The 16498-nt window shown below is 45.2% G+C and overlaps 1 protein-coding gene across 3 annotated transcripts in view; it reads left to right on the top strand.

Moving 5' to 3' along the window:
* Window positions 1-16498, top strand: part of CASP3 (caspase 3) — a 741803-nt gene that overhangs the window by 689254 nt on the left and 36051 nt on the right. For all 3 annotated transcript variants that reach the window (XM_069631494.1, XM_069631496.1, XM_069631495.1), the window contains one exon: window positions 14172-14289. In XM_069631494.1, the coding sequence (XP_069487595.1) occupies window positions 14172-14289 (118 nt within the window). The remainder of the gene's footprint in view (window positions 1-14171; window positions 14290-16498) is intronic.

Below are 16498 nucleotides of genomic sequence, written 5' to 3'. Positions count from 1 at the left end.
ATGCTGCAGAAGTTGAATTCCTTGGATTTATCCTGACTCTAAAAGGAGTCTGAATGGACTCTCGAAAGGTGGATGCAATTCTCAAGTGGCCATCACCCAGTTCAGTTAAAGGGGTGCAAAGCATGCTTGGATTTGCTAATTTCTACCGCAGATTTATTCCTGACTTCTCACGTGATGTACACTCCATCACAGCACTTTTGCTAAAAAACAAACACTTCTTGTGGACCGAAGAGGCTGAAAAAGCCTTCTAAGAGCTGAAATTGAAATTCACATCGGCACCTGTCTTAAAGCATCCATGCCCGAGCTTCCATACATAGTTGAAACCGATGCATCCAGTTTAGCCATGGGGGCTGTCCTGTCCCAGAAGGATCCTGAAACCGGTCAGCTTCATCCAGTAGCATTTTGGTCCAGAAAGTTCTCGGCACCCGAGTTAAACTATGCGGTTACCGATAAAGAGTTGTTAGCCATCAAATCCGCCTTCAAAGCTTTGGCGGCATTATCTTCTCGGTGCCAGGCATACCATTACTGTAATCAGCGATCACAGGAATTTGCAGTATTTACAAACAGCCAAGGCCCAATCATCGCGTCAACTTCAATGGGCATTATTCTTTGCCGAATTCGATTTCGTGATCACTTATCGACCAGGTTGTAAAAATGGCAAGGCAGATGCCTTATCCCGAATAGGGATGGGAAAAGCATATTCGAACCCGGAACCGGTGCCTATAATTCCAGAACAAAGAATTCTTGGTATAACTACTCTTCAGACTCTAGAAGATATTCATTTAAAAATCCAACAACTTTTCGATCCAGTAGCCCTGCAGGACTGGGTAAAGAAAGGCCAAGATTATTCAGTCATCAATGACCTACCTTACTATCAAGGACGTCTATTTCTACCACACAAGGAACTACAAGAACTAGCCATCTCCACTTATCATGACGCCCTTATGGAAGGACACCCAGGTATCGCAAAAACTGAAGCTAAAATTAAAAGACAATTCTGGTGGCCCACCTGGCGAAAAGACGTAAAGTCATTTGTGAAGTCTTGTGGTATCTGCGCCCAAAACAAAAGTCAGAAGAAAAAACCAGCTGACCTTTTACAACCTTTGGATATTCCACCTACACCATGGCACATCTTGTCTTTAGACTTTATTACAGATCTACCTCCATGTAATGGATTTAACACCATTCTAGTTATTGTGGATCTTTTTTCCAAGATGGCCCACTTTATTCCTTTAAAAGGATTACCTTCCGCTTCAATTTTGGCCAAGGAATTTCTCAAAAACATTGTTCGAATACATGGATTTCCTTCCGTATTGGTCTCTGATCGAGGTAGTCAATTCATTTTGCAATTTTGGAAGAAATGCTGTCAATTGGCACAAATCGATGTAAGGTTATCAACCAGTCACCATCCCCAAACCGATGGTCAGACGGAGAGGACCAACCAGATTCTTGAACAATACCTACGTTGTATGCTACACCAAACCGAAGCAATTGGAAGGATATTTTATGGATTTCTGAATACGCATACAATAACTCTGTACATTCAGGAACCGGACAAAGCCCCTTTTATACCATATATGGACATCATCCTCGAACCTCAGAACTCGATTCGCCTCAACACTTAGAAATGCCTGCAGTGACTCATCTGCACCGCCTAAACACGATCTTAAACCATTCAGCTTCTCTCCCCTCTCTATTAAGGAAGTAGAAAGCATCATAACTAAACCCAAACCCTCCAACTGCCAAGGTGATGCATGCCCTGCCGTCGTCATTAAGGAGGCCGCACCTGAGCTTGCCCCATTTATTACCTGTTTCATAAATGCTTCCTTTGAATCTAGCACTGTGCCTGACAACCTCAAGGATGCTTGGGGCATACCATTAATTAAAAAACCTAATCTGGACCCCAGCAATCCTTCAAACTACAGGCCCATCACCACCGTGCCTTACCTGTTCAAAATCCTCGATCGCGCAGCCTATCTCCAAATCCAGGAGTATCTCGAACGCAACAATCTTCTAGGGCTTAGACAATCTGGTTTCCTTCCCAGGCATGGCACTGAGACAGCGTTACTAGATCTAAAAACCCAAATCGAGGACCTGAAAGACAAGGGCAAAATGGCGCTCCTGCTCCTCCTTGATCTTTCAGCAGCCTTTGATTTGGTTGACCAGCAAATCCTCTGTCACCATCTCAAAATTGCCGCCCACTTCTCGGACGCAGCTACTTCCTGGATTAGCTCATTCCTTGCTAACAGAACCATGAGGGTTTTCTCTCCACTAGCAGCGGCCGACCCATCCCACGTCCCTTGTGGAGTCCCTCAAGGATCTTGTGTATCTCCCACACTTTATAACGTGTTTACTAAACCACTCTTTGATATCCTTGATTATCTGGGTGTCTCATACACTAATTATGCAGATGACACCCAGATACTCATCCCTATCACTGGTGATTTTGTAACCGACTCAAAATCTCTTAATTCAGTCTACACCATCATCCAGGCCTGGATGGCTAATCATGGGCTCTGCCTTAACGACGAAAAAACGGAGTTAATCATCCTGGGCTCCCAAACTAAACTCTCGAAACTCGACGCCAACTACAAATCCTTCACTATTGATGGGAATGACATCAAAGTGGCTAATGTCACCAAAACTCTAGGAATTTACCTCGACTCCACCCTGTCCCTCACTCGACAAACTAATGCAGTTGTCTCTGAATCTTCCTACACTTGTAAATTGATTACAGCCTGCAGGCCATTCCTGACTCCGGACAATTGCCTGACACTTGCTAGAACCCTCATCCTATCGAAAATCGACTATTGTAACGCCCTCTACCTTGGGACCAGCGAAAGAAACCTGGACAAACTCCAGATCACGCAAAACAACGCCATAAGGGCAGCACTCAACATACCTAGACGGAATCGCATCTCCACTACTAGACGCAACATTCAGTGGTTACCTATCTCTCACCGCATTTCACTCAAATCACTTGTGCTTACCCACAAGGCACAGAACAACGCAGCTTCTGCCTACCTAGTATCACACTTCTCTCAACACACAGTCACCAGACCACTGAGATCCGCCCAGGTTCACACACTGGACATCCCCAGCTTCAAACTACGCTCTGCTGGAGGGTCGAGTTTCCCGGTCCTTGCTGCCAAGCTCTGGAACTCACTTCCCAATGCCCTAAGGAACATTCCGCACTGCCACGCCTTTAAAGCCAAAACTAAACTTTGGTTACTGGAACAAGATACCTCAGCCTCCATTCCTGCATCCATCTGCTGCTAGTGCTGTTTTCTGCACGGCTGACTGCACCCTGTGACTCCTGCACTCATATTTGCCTAACGTTTATAGGTTCGCCACCCTGGCGATTCTGTTGTAACGTAAACTGACTTGTTGTAAATATATCCTGTAACTTATAACTGCATACAGCTTGTACCTTCTCCTGTAACCAGGTACCTCTTCATTGTTGTTACTATCACTGTTACTATCACCTGTAATTTTATACTGTATCACCCCCTCTGTAACCCGTAACTTCCCCTCTGTAACCTGTAACTTCCCCTAAACATGCGCCCGCAAGCCTCTGGGCAGGGCGCGCAATACAAATAAATAAAATACAAATACAAATTACACAAGCCTTTAAGGAGGCAACAGAACATTTGAAACAAGCAAAAGAGAAATACAAGAAAAATGCTGATCAACATAGAAGTGAAACTCCACAATACCAGATTGGAGATCAAGTTTGGCTGGGTACAAAACACATACCTCTGAAGGGAACTCGGACTTTCAATCCTAGATATTTGGGACCTTACACCATTAAGGCCATTATCAACCCGGTGGCCGTCAAATTGGAATTGCCCTCTAAAATGCAGATTCATCCTGTCTTTCATGTTTCACTTCTAAAACCAGTTCAACCCGGGACAAGATTAACCAAACCACCTGACCCCATCCTAATAGATGGAGAACCTGAATTCGAGGTAAAAAATATCCTGGACTCTAAGATGGTTAAATCAAGATTTTTTTTATTTAATCGGCTGGAAGGGTTACGGACCACAAGAAAGGTCATGGGAGCCTAGTGACCATGTTCATACACCTCGGTTGGTGAAGAAATTCCATTGGAACTTCCCAGACAAACCAGGACCAAGGGGAAGAACAACTTTAGGAGGGGCCTTGGGGGGGTGTAGGGGGGAGGGGGGAGTGCTGTCATGATGCCTACCCCCGGGCATCCGGATGAAGCCCATCAGCAAGCAGGCATCCAGATATTTATTAAAACCCCAGCAGCCCCGGCTGGGGGCTGTCTGGGTTCAGTCCTGGCGCCTTAGGCACCAGGCTCATAGACATTACTTACCTCATGCAGACCATGCTGCAAATGAATCCAAGCCAACGTGAGGCCTGGATGGGACTATTTTACTACAGGGACTATTTTTTACTCGGGTGTGGCTCTGGGGAACTTCTTACCTGGGACTACTTTGGAGGCCATTTAAACCAAGCCCGAACAGCAGCACACGCTTCGCATTATTCTGCACTCAGAAGCGTAACGCTCACCGTGCCTGCAAGTCAGCTTCCAGTCTTCTGCCACGTCCGTCTTGAATCCGGAGCTCCTAGAAGAAGAGGAAAGAAGAGGCAAGGTTAGAAAACGAACATTATTTCAGTTTCTCACCTGACTCCGGATCCATCACGTCTCCGAACCTGGAAAGAACGTTATTTATGCACGCGTCGCATCGCCAGCTGCAGCGCCGCGCCATACTCGCCAGTCCTCACAGCATCTTTCGATTCGGCGCTGCCTCCATCATTTCTTCGCCGAACTCCGGCACCTAGGGGACAAAAAGAAACAACAAGGTGAGCCGAGAGAGCCAACAAATACAATCTCTTTTACCACCATAGACTTACCTGATTTACCACCGGAGGCATTATTCTTTAACTCTCCACATCCTCATACACTGCACCTGTAAAAGGAGAGAAAACAACACATCAAATACATGCATCATTTTACCTTACAGCGTTGGGTAATACAGACTCTTACCTGCACGCCATCAGCTGCCACGAGACCAACTTCTCTCGGAATCAGCTGCAAGATAAGATAGGAATGGGACGAGAGTGAACATCGGACATATTGAACTCTATGAACTGTATACTTACTGGTCCTCGTCAGGAACCTCAGAGTCAATACTCATCCGGAACTCTCCCAACGCCTTCGAAACAGTGAAGTAACTGGTATCTACGCGCCCCTGCAATCCACGCAGGATGGAGAGCTCATCTTTCAAGAATATAAGGTGAGATTACTGAAAGGGAATTTCAGAAGGGGATTAGTGGGGAGAACAGCGGGGTGCAATCGCTAGAATCCACGGGTGGCTAAACTCCTCTCTCCACTTGGAGGAGAATACTTCTACGGGTCAAGCAGACGAGATTAGGAGGGCCAGTCCAGTCTGTCATCTCTGCACTGCGCATCACGTTGGTGGAGACCGCAGCTGTCTGGGTCTGACCGACGCCCCTGTGGGAGCCAGGTGAGCGTAACACCTCCCCTCTCCCGGATTGGGCTGTCTGGGCTCAGGAAAGTGGGGAAAGAAGGATGGGTTGTTTTGGGGGTTGAAATTTGGCGGGTACCTAGGAAATTCCGTCCAGTATTTGGGAGATTACTGCCCTCCTGGGGGGAGTGAGGAGGGAAGTTCCCTGTGTTTCCTGCTGTTTGGTTGGGTCCTCCCCCGCCGACCCCCCCTTGGGCTGGAGGAGTCCACACATAACCCAGGATGGTTCTATTCCCCTTGTAGCGAGGGCTGATGTAATCAGGGGAGTTAGGGAGTTAGGGATCCCATTTGTGGGGTTGCCTCCCTGGCTCCCTGTTTGGGATTGTCCCGAGGGCCTGCTGGGTTTGGGGTTGTTTTGATTCTGTGTCAGAAAGTTTTTAGGCCCCCCATCTCTAAATCTAAAATCGGGGCAACCTTCACCTCCTCCACTTTAGCAGCAGCATGGGTGTTGGTTGTTTTAGGGCTTTTTCCACTATTTTTATTTTCCAATGGCTTTTGCACCTCATAAATGCACGTGGCTTGTTCGATGACCCAGTCTAGTGATCTTTTGTCATGAAAGTCCCTCACTAGCGGGGTCCTAATATATTTAGGGAGAGCATGAAAGAAAGTGTTTACAAATTATTTGTCAGTGCGCACCCTTCTAGTGGTCTGCGCAAAGGCACGTTTTAACGCTTGAGCAAATTCTTGTGGGGCCTGGTCTTCCCCACATTGGAAGTTGTAGGCTGCCTTGCGAGCCTCCCGAGGATTCCTGTGAATAGAAAAATGTTTTAGGATGCCCCCCCCCTATAGGTGGACCATCTGGAATGATTCTGATCCTCCAGCCCAGCAAAGAAGCTGGAGTACTCGGGAGAATATGTCCACTTCACATACTGAATACAGCTTTGGCTGTCCTTCAGATGGAAAGGGTCCATCATCTGTTCAAATAACTCCAAGTGTTCCCAACCCGAATATTTTGCATTCTTATGATAGGGCGTGATGATGCTCCTAATGGCTTGTATTTGTTTCAGGGGATCCTTGAGTAAGGCCCTCTTGACCTTGTTAGCTTTTTTAGTTCGGGTGACCCTGGTCCATTCATCCTCTGACTCGGAGGCACTGCTACCAGAGGTGGCTGTCTGATCATCTAGGCTCTCCCGGATTCTGCGAGCTTGGGAATGGCTGGCAGAATGTGGGGGCCTACTTTCTTGGATCCTGTGGCGCTCAGAAGTCTTCTGATTCTTCCTTGCTCCCAGGATTGGCTGAGTACCCCCCCCCCCCCCCCACTGTCCTAGCTGGGAAGAGCTTTTCAGGATGCCCTTAGTGGGCATACGCTCATGGAGTTCCCCACTAAATTTTACCATCTTATCTCTGGCAAAGTTATATTTCTGATGGTCCACTTCTCTGATATTCTTCTCTCATTGGAGTCTCCCTGATCGGAGAAGATGGCCCTAGTACTTGGGAACCCATACATAGATCCCGCCCATCCATTTCTGGGAGGCGCTGACCTATGAGCCCCATATTTCCCCTCAGGTTGAAGTCTGCCATCCCCGTGGCCCTTGGCTCATGTGCGCCAGTGGACATGGGGGTGGCAGTCTATGGAGTTGAAGAGATGAGTCTCTGGTACCAGGGTTCCTGAGATTATGCTCAGGTGTTTCCCTCTCCCAGCGGACTCATCTCTCTCAGGCCCTACTCCCTGTTTCCATGCAAGAATCTGACACTTTTGTTCTTCTATCAAGGCTTTACTGGTCTCTATTAATTGTTCCTGCATGGCCACCTGTTTATGGAGCCTGTCATTTTTCTCACAGAGAGCCTCATTGTCTCTCTGTGTTTCCTGTCTAATTTTGGAGTATTGGGCCAATTTTTTCTGCAGGAAGGTTACCTCCCGAGTCTGATCCTTACTGGCCTGGTCATTCTTTGCTAGAGCATCCTCCACCCTCCTGGTGTGCTCTAACAGTTTTGTGTAGTCTTTTTGGAGATCACCCAGTCCCTGAAGGGCCAGGTGATTTTCTTCCACCTTGTTTTTTAAATAGTTGGCTTCTTGGCATAAGGTGTCCCTTTCCTGAATGAAGGTACCCCTCTGTGCAGCCAGGTTGTCCCTTTGTTTTTTGAATGCGCCAGCTTTCTGGCACTCTTCATCAAATTCAGTTTGGGAGTCAAGGTCTTTGAGAATTAATGTAGTATTTTCTTCTTTTACTTGGTCTAGGCGGCTTTGCAGGGTGACTACCTGCTCTGCGCAGGCTCTATTAAGATGCTATTGCTGTTCCAGCTTTTGTTGGCTCTGTAGTAGAGAGTCCAAACTTTCTTGGCACTCTTTCTGCAGCGCCAGTACTTTGGTATCCTGCTCTACCTTCTCTTGCTTCAGGATATCCAGATCTCCTTTTACTTTTACCAGGTACTGTCTGATTTCATTCTCTGATTCTTGGCTCTTTTGTAGCCTTTGCTCTGCAGAGTCCAAATCAGTTTGGGTTTTTTCTAATAATTGTCCTTGCCTGTTTGCCAGATCTAGGTTTTCGGCATATTTTTCCTGTATTGCTCCAATGTGGAGGTACAGATATGCTGCTATTTTGGCAATTTTACTTTGCTCTTCTTTTACCTTGGGGGCCATGTACAATTCACTAAGTGCCATGTGTAATGGACCCTTATCCTGCCATATATCTAATCCTGTGGCAGTGGCTTGTTCTTTGACTTCCTGCAACCAAACATTCTGATCCTGCTCTGTCCATTCACCACTGACAAATAATTTGTGCAGTAGGTGTTCTTTTGCCATATTAATTTCTACTGGGGTCGCCATTCCGGAAATATTAATTTCCTTCTGACTTACATGAGTTATTCTATTTTTGCAAAACACCCCAACTCCTTAGAGCGTTTCTATTGAAGGGTGTTTTCACAGTGTGGTAGCCCAACAGGGTTTATGTACCCCGTCAGTTAGCACACTGTATTAGACTGTCACAAGTGGTATGTCTAATTCAGATGAGCAAAAACAATGCAGCACAGAAATGATCCTTTTGGGTATGTTCAATCAAATGGCAATGTGGTTACTATTTCCCCCTGCAGACCTCTCAACCCCCCCATATGCAATATAAAGAGATAGGAGAGAAAACCGGTTTCAGGAATGCAGAATTCAAACAAAATGTCAATCCCAATTTCCCCCCCAGCAACACAAAAGAGAAGCAGAATTGATTGGGAAACTGTTAAAAATGGTTTTAAATTTATCTGGAGAATGGATTGGATAAAACGCTAAATGGGGTTTAAATTGTTGAAATTGTTTAAATTCTAATGGGAGCCGCTTTATATCGTTGCAGACAAACACTAGCAATGCTTTGAGAGTTAGAAACAATGGGAAATCTTAAAACTGAGGTCAGGTGCATTGGAAAGCTGTTTTACACGTGATCGATTTTGGCAAAACGAAAATTTGCTGCAAACTTTTCTGTGCGCACTAATCGCGATTGCGGGAAAACTATAGGGATTTTAGTTTGGTTTCTGGTTCTATGGAAAGCTGAGAATGTTAGCTACAAGCAGAAGTTTAGATTCTGTTTCATGCATAAAAATTGAAGAAATTATGACGTTTTAGTGGAGGTCGTTTTTCTGAGATAGGCGAAAGAATGGGAAAACAGGGATGCGCTTTTAAAAGACAAATGGGATTTCTTTACACTAGGGAGGACTATGAAGAAGCAAATGCTACACGGGAGCTCAGCCACTTGATCAAGGCAACTGCCAGCCGAGACACTTGCCTTCTTCGGCGCAAAGATATTCTTAACAATATTAGTACAGAAGGAATATAGGATAAGATTGAACTTTTTTTTAATTGCCTGAAATTTCCAACAATATCAGGTTTCTAAAAACAAAATAGGATGGATTTAGATAGGGATTGTACTATGAATAGCACATATGCTAGTGACACAGTTCTACACTATGGATACTCACTATATATGTTTTGAACAGAACTGTCAGGGATTCAGGTCAGGGATTCTAGGATTCTGCTGGGCACACTGGACTGGAAAGCAAGGCGCTCTGGTCTGCACAGCACAGCGCGACTGGACTGGGTCTGCAATGGCTCTCTGGTCACAGCACAAGATTGGGTTTAATCTGCCCTTCTGGTTCTGAAGATAATTATTTAGCAGGCAGCAGTTGCAGCACAGCCTGGCTGTTTGATGTTCCCCCTTAAGTTTGTGGGATGGGTTCTGGAAGTTGCGGCCTGCAATGAGCCTTTCTGCTTGCAAAGTTCTGGAGTCTGGAGCAAGGTAGATGGATGGTCCTCTCGCAGGGTGCTCTGCCAGCAATCGGTTAGTGGGTGAATCTGTGTGTCTTTCTAAGTCCTCAGCTGTCTCTATTTATGCATATGGTAAAGGGATGTATGTGCTGATTTATCCTAAGCACACCCCCTAGGTGGGCTATTGGCTAAAGTCTCCTCTCTCCCTTGATTGGAGGAGAAAACAGGGTGTCATCATGATGATGTGGGTTTGAGGCAGAAAATCCTCCCCTTGCCTTGTGAACATAGAATCTACTTTTAGTACCATACATATTTACATATGTGCAATCTTTATAACAATAACATATCTAGATCACATATTTTGTGGAGCAAATACTCTTCCAAGCCTCGTCGCTGTAGGATCTTGGGTCTGGATTTGACAGAATTTCGCACTTTTTGTCCGGAACACATGGTCCAATTTCAGAGCAACAAATGTGCGCATTGTATATGAGCATAAGCGTGTGAAGTTTCATGCTTTTGACATAAATACATTTGCTGCAAAACACAAATTTCCACTGTGACTTCCCAGAACATAGTTCTGGCATCTCTTAAAACGTGCAGCCAAAAATCACATTAACAATGCTGTTATTTCTATAATTTTTACAATTGTGCACAGTCATTTATCAGTCTTTTTAAAAATATGCTTTCTGTCCTTGTGAATCCACAAATGTGTGTCTGTCCCCGCCTCCTCCTGGCAGGTCTGAAGCAATCTCTGCACGCCTCCTTCTGGGAGAGGCCGTTTATGACTCTTCACACTCTGCATATCCTTTCAGCCAGAGGAAGTCCATTGTCCTCTCCTGCTGCAGCCCAAGATCTCCTCCCCTGATCTAATCCTCACAGAAGTGAGATTTCCTGGCCTTGGTGAAGCAGAAGGGAGATGCCTTTTGTGGGGGAAAAGCTGTGGAACTGGGTTGATGGCTTTTAGGCAGTCTGAATTGAAATATCATTTTGTTACATTTTTTTTTCTTGATTTAAATAAACTTGCAATTTTCAAACAAGCAACTACACACTTATTTCAGCTTCTAAACCATGGGATTTAAAAAGTTACAACCTAGGTTCCTCTAAATAACAGGTCACTTAGTTTTCAGGCATTTGATTTCAGTTGCACAAGTTTAAACCTTCTGATGCAAAGCTGTCATACAGGCGGCCGCTGGTACTGCGCCCAGATTTTGACAGATTTCACAGGCAGGCACATTTTTACTGTGAATATTTTGATGAGGGATTCCGCTTTTCATGACATTGTATGTTCATAATCATTTGTTGAATGAAGTGACTAGTAATACCCAGCAAGAATATTGGATGTTTTCTGGTGTTTTGGACCGGCATTCTGTAGTTTCAGCAACCAAGAAAAAGGATTTAAAGGCAAGCTTCTGGATTTCTTTCAGCAAAGCACTGCTTTTCATGCAGTCTCCATTTTTTACTTGTTGGGCAGCACAGTGACATGTTTCAGCAGCAAGGTCTCCGTTTCACCACTGACAACATGCATGGTAGATTCGGCAGTCATCTTTTCGTGTTGCAAAGCGCAATTTCCCTAGGTTTTGGCGCGCACAGGGGTTTTGCAGCCATTTTGATAATTCTTGCACCATCAGCAGACACGGATGTCGCAGTGCAGAGCATAAGTGGGTTAAAACATCCCACAATACGTGAACCACAAGTGCCGTTCGCTACAGACTTTGGAAAAGCATTTGCTTCGGTGGTGTGGGCCAGAATATGGGAAATCATGGGCAGAATGGGATTCAGGGACAACTTTGTGGCTTGTGTCTGCCTTTTATATGAGTCGCCGGTAGCGGAGGTTAGAGTGAACGGCAGATCACAAGGACCTTCCTGCTAGAGTGGGGTACACGCCAAGGATGCCCACTGTCCCCCCTACTATTCACAATCACCATTGAACCCATTGTCGTGCAGCTTTGCCAAGATGTGTCATGGACAGGTTTTCGTTGGCCAATGGGGTGGGAAGACAAAGTGTCACTGTATGCAGATTACTTACTTTGTATACTTGGGCCAGCCCGCCCATTCCTGCCCCATCGTGACACAATGGTTGCAAGAATGAGACATTTATCGGGTTACGATCAAATTGGGGCAAATCCGTACTCGTTCCAGTTCAGGCAGCCGAACGAACGATTTTTTATTTTTTTTAATTATTATTTTATTTATTTTTTCTCCAAACCCCCTGCCCCCCAACTCCCACCCCCAAACTGCCCATACCGAGTAGAAAAGGGGGCTTTCGGTACCTGGGCATCCATGTCGATGTTGACCACAGGCAGGGATGTCCAACACTGGAAATCTCTCCTGTTATCCCTGTTGGGGAAGGCCACCCTTTTAAAAATGTTGCCATTGCCACGTTTCCTATAAATCATTCAGAATTCCCCCTGGCAGATCCCTGATCTTGAGTTCAAGAGGATAGCCTCCACCCTTGGAACTTTTATGGGTAGGGGGTGCACAACCGCGGATTGCCCTGACCACGCTACAAAGGTTGGTCTGGGCGGGAGGGATCGGATTACCACATGTCCGGTGCTACTACTGGGCGAGTCTAATGGCAAGTTATAAATTACTTGCTACACGGCGAGCCAACTTTGCCCCATATCTGAGCAGAAAAGATGGCACTAGAAGGTGTGACTCCACTTTGTTATCTGTACCGACAGTCCCAACGGACTTCCCCTCCATCTAGAACACAGCACATAGTACAGGTGTGGAGGGCAGCTCATAACTACTTTGGGTGGGAGGATACAATAACCCTGCTCCAACCTCTCTGGGGGAATTCCCTGTTGCCTGAAATGAACAAACTGCTGGTACTTTCAGGATGGGTGGACGCAGGCATCAAAACCATTGGTGACCTGATGGGAGGGGGTATCGCTTCTTCTTTTGCTACATTACACCAAGGGTTTGGCTCGTCTGTCACAGAGCAATACTGCTATTTGCAAATATTGGACGCACTTCGCACACAACTCACAAACAAGACCGACATACTGCAGTGCTCCCCTCTCGAAAAGGAATGTTCTGCTAGAACACATAACCACCAAGGTTACCCCCACCCTATACCAGGCCATAAATGCTTTCGCAACTCCAGAGCTTTCTAACCTTAAGGCAAAATGGGAGGCAGAGGTGGGACCCCCACGCCCCGGGAAGTAGCAATATCTTGTCTACAATAACTGGATACGTTATGAATGTGAATATATTAGTGGCAAGTTATACATTTGGCATAATACATATTGAGTATCGTCTCGTAGGTTTTTGAAGTGACATTGGAGATGCAATTGTTGTGACCTTAAGTGCAAAGGTTAGTGACTACTTTGACGTTGTTTTTTGTATTGACTCTGCAAGAGTAGTTGGTTGAGTAGGAGTAGTGTTAATTTCTTTTTTGGGATTTTTTAGGAAGACCATATGTTAGAGCCCTGAAGGGATAGGGTAGATGCGAAACTCGATGGAAAAGTGGAAAGGAACATGTATTTGTTTTCCACAAACAAATCTGTAATACCACAAATCGATTGAGCTGTCTTTGCTTTTGGCCTGTCAATATGATGGGGACATGACAGGTTACTGCCAAAAAGAACATCCAAATGGTTGTCTTGCACCTGTGAAATATTTTTCCACTGCACTTTCCACATTTCTCTTTCACTCCCAGGCGTATGGCGTTCGACTTGGTGGTGTTCCCCACCAGCCCTTTCCTAATCAAGAATATCAAACCAACTAGAGCAACTGATTAGTGAGCAGTTAGCACTATCATCCGCATGTAACTGGATTGGGATACTTGATGACCACAGTGAGGAATAGCCAGAGTAATCACAATAAGAATGCCATTTAGAGCTATTATGTATATGCAGTTTGACCAAGGGTACAGATAAGGCAAATTGCTGGTGCATTCCTTTCTAGATTTAAAAGTATTGAAAACGTCCCCATTAGCTTTCTCACAAACACGCTCTTGTCTGTGTGCAGTTCAATCATTACCAGTAGAATTTATCTGCGATGCCATGCAAATAAATTTTACTTTTATTGTTTATCTTGTATGTGGAAGGTTTGACGTTGGGTAAAAAGTGTGCCCAATTATCTTTGTTGCTCTTGGTAGTTGCTGGATGAGTTGCTTTTTGGTGCAATTGTTTGGAGTGAGGGGCATAATAGCGCAGGGGGAGGGGGGTCTTTCACTCTAATAGATTGGAATCCCCTCCAATGAGAACAGTGTTGGCATTTAAGCATGTGTAGGAATCTATATTTGAAGTTGTTTATTATGTTTTGCGTTTTCCTTTTCAATTAAACGGGTTGATAGTTTCAGGTTTTCAGTAAATTATTCCTGTTCTATGAAATGGTATTGGCAAAATATGTACTATTCGTTTTTTTAAAATTTTAGTTTGTGGCATGAAGGGTTTGTAAAACACTGGAAAGTTAACATTAATATCACTTACAGCATATCAATGTGTTTTGGATTATTTTTTTAGGCTTGCAGGGGGACAGAGTTGGATTCAGGAATTGAGGCAGATAGTGGCAGTGACTCATCCGATCAGCAGCGAATACCCGTGGAGGCCGACTTTCTTTATGCATATTCAACAGTTCCTGGTAAGCACGAATGGTCTCTGCATTTCAGAATGTTTGGGAGTGCCCAAAGTGACAAACATTTTGGGATCGTTTGTGGTTTCATGCAGAAGGGTTATGCCCTAGAAATTGGAATGGGTTGCACCTAACGGTACAGCAGGCTGCAAAATAAACTTTATACCCCAGGGTATAAACTTTGAATCCAGTCCAATCTAAAAAAACAAGGAAGCTTGTTAGCTTCAGGATGCCCCTGGTATTGTGCTATCACTATTCATAACGCACACTCATGTGCGTATCTGCATTGCATGTAACTTTAGCTCTCTGTAGCTTTCATATCTATTAGATTTAGTTTAGGATCTGATTTCCATATGTGAAGGTGTGGGGAAGATAAATGCTTAGCTGTATTTTTTTTTCTCCATTCCTGTCAGGATAGCACACAGTTGTATTTCACAGCCAAAGTGTTAAGGCTGGTCTCTGAAAAGCAGCTTCAGAGTGCAGAAAGTAGAATAACCCCATGCACCCTTGTAGCATGCAAGATGTTTGTAGAGTGAATGTTGAGGCATAGTTTACGTAAGCCTTAATTAAAATGGTGAGCGGCGGAGGGAGCTTTGGTGCAACAGCATTAGAAGGCAGACACTGTAGTGGGTGGCACAGGTGGACAAAATAAATCTGCCTAAATTGACCTTTAGTGCCAAATAAAACACAGTGCGAAAATTACATCTACATCTGCTGAAGATCTAGTAGGTGGGTGTTTATACCCCGGTCACACCAAGAAATAATGTCAGAGATCACGAAGTAACTACCCAAAACTATGGTTTTCTAGAGTAGAGTATTTCCAGACTAAACTGGTTGAACGGACTGGCCAACCCAGGATATTGTAAATGCACTTCAGAGAAACAAAGGACAATGTAGTCAAGGCAACCGCAGCAATACAGTGGATACAGTTATGAGAACACTGGAGGACAAAGGAGGAATAACGTGCAAATACTTGGCCTAAGAGAAGGAGCTTAAAAGGAGCCATGGCGTATCCTAAGAAGCTAATCCTACAGCTGCTCGGTCACCATATTTTATTGTAGAAAGAGTTCCTAGTCGGCAGATTAGGGGAATATACCCTGTTTTAGGGATCACATAGTTCCTCTGCTCATATTGACTGTTTTAACGTCAGACAAGTTATTTGAGCGGACTAAACATTGTGAAAAATTGCGATGCACGCTGCTGGATTTTAACTTCTCTGCTGTAGGCCTTTACCCAGGGAAAGGCTTTCCTAGGGGCAGACAATTCTGGGAAGAAGACTATCACAAAGGGCAGAGTATTGCAAAGGGCGGAGTCTCCCACAGGGAAAGTATTGCAGGGTATTTCAGGGGCTGCTTGTGCAGGGCTTTCCTGCGATGGAGGCTTCATAGTGCTAAAACTGTGTAATGGCTAGGTCTCACAATGGTAGATTCAGAGTAGTAGGTCCTCAGTGTCGGGACTCATGGACACTGGAACCCGTGACAGTGGTGCCTCAAAGTGGCAAATGCCTTGTGGTTGTAGCTTCACAGTGACTAAGACCTACATTGTCAAGGCCTCATAATGGCAATGGATTCACAGTGGCGAAAGCTTCTCTGTTGTGGTTGTTTTTTCGTTTTAAGGCCCTGTGGTGGGGTGAACCTCCCTTCACAGTGGTATAGTTTGGATCAGGACTCAGTGACAAACTGCGGAAGTGGCAGAACCTCACAGTGGCAAAATTCAGGTGAGTGGTAGCATTCAAAGTACAAAACCTCAGTGGTAACAATAATTTGAACATATGCTTTCATCTCTTACCTTTCCTCCCTGTGATCTTAAGGTTGGTGGGGGCTATAGTGCAGGGCTGGGTGCCATGCAAATCGGGAATTGCTCTTATCCTGTGCCCTTAGCAAGCTGCCTGGGCAGGTCCAAGAGGAGTGTTGGTCGGCTTATGTGACCGCCAGCAGCACCAGTCTGCCTGCGGGAATGTCGGGAGGTAGGCTTGGGGACTTGGTAGGGAGGAGGCTTTGGGAGACAGTTTAGACCTCCTTTGCTTACCAGGGGTCGGTGTCGCACTGCTTTGCGGTGGGAAGCAAGTATACCTGATACTCCTATGTCCCGTCCCCTTTCCTGCATCATTTTAGGACATTCCGTCCTGTGGGACGGGACCAGAGCACTTATTGTAAAAAAGCATCAAATTGAAAAATATGTTCTTCTCTTTTTACGCGGTGTACCGGACGCGGCCATA

This window comes from Ambystoma mexicanum, chromosome 6q (genome assembly GCF_040938575.1).
Source record: "Ambystoma mexicanum isolate Mex_15411 chromosome 6q, UKY_AmexF1_1, whole genome shotgun sequence".
Taxonomy (NCBI): Eukaryota; Metazoa; Chordata; class Amphibia; order Caudata; family Ambystomatidae; genus Ambystoma; species Ambystoma mexicanum.
The sequence above is the reverse complement of the archived record's forward strand: the minus strand, read 5'-3'. Positions and strand labels throughout refer to the sequence as shown.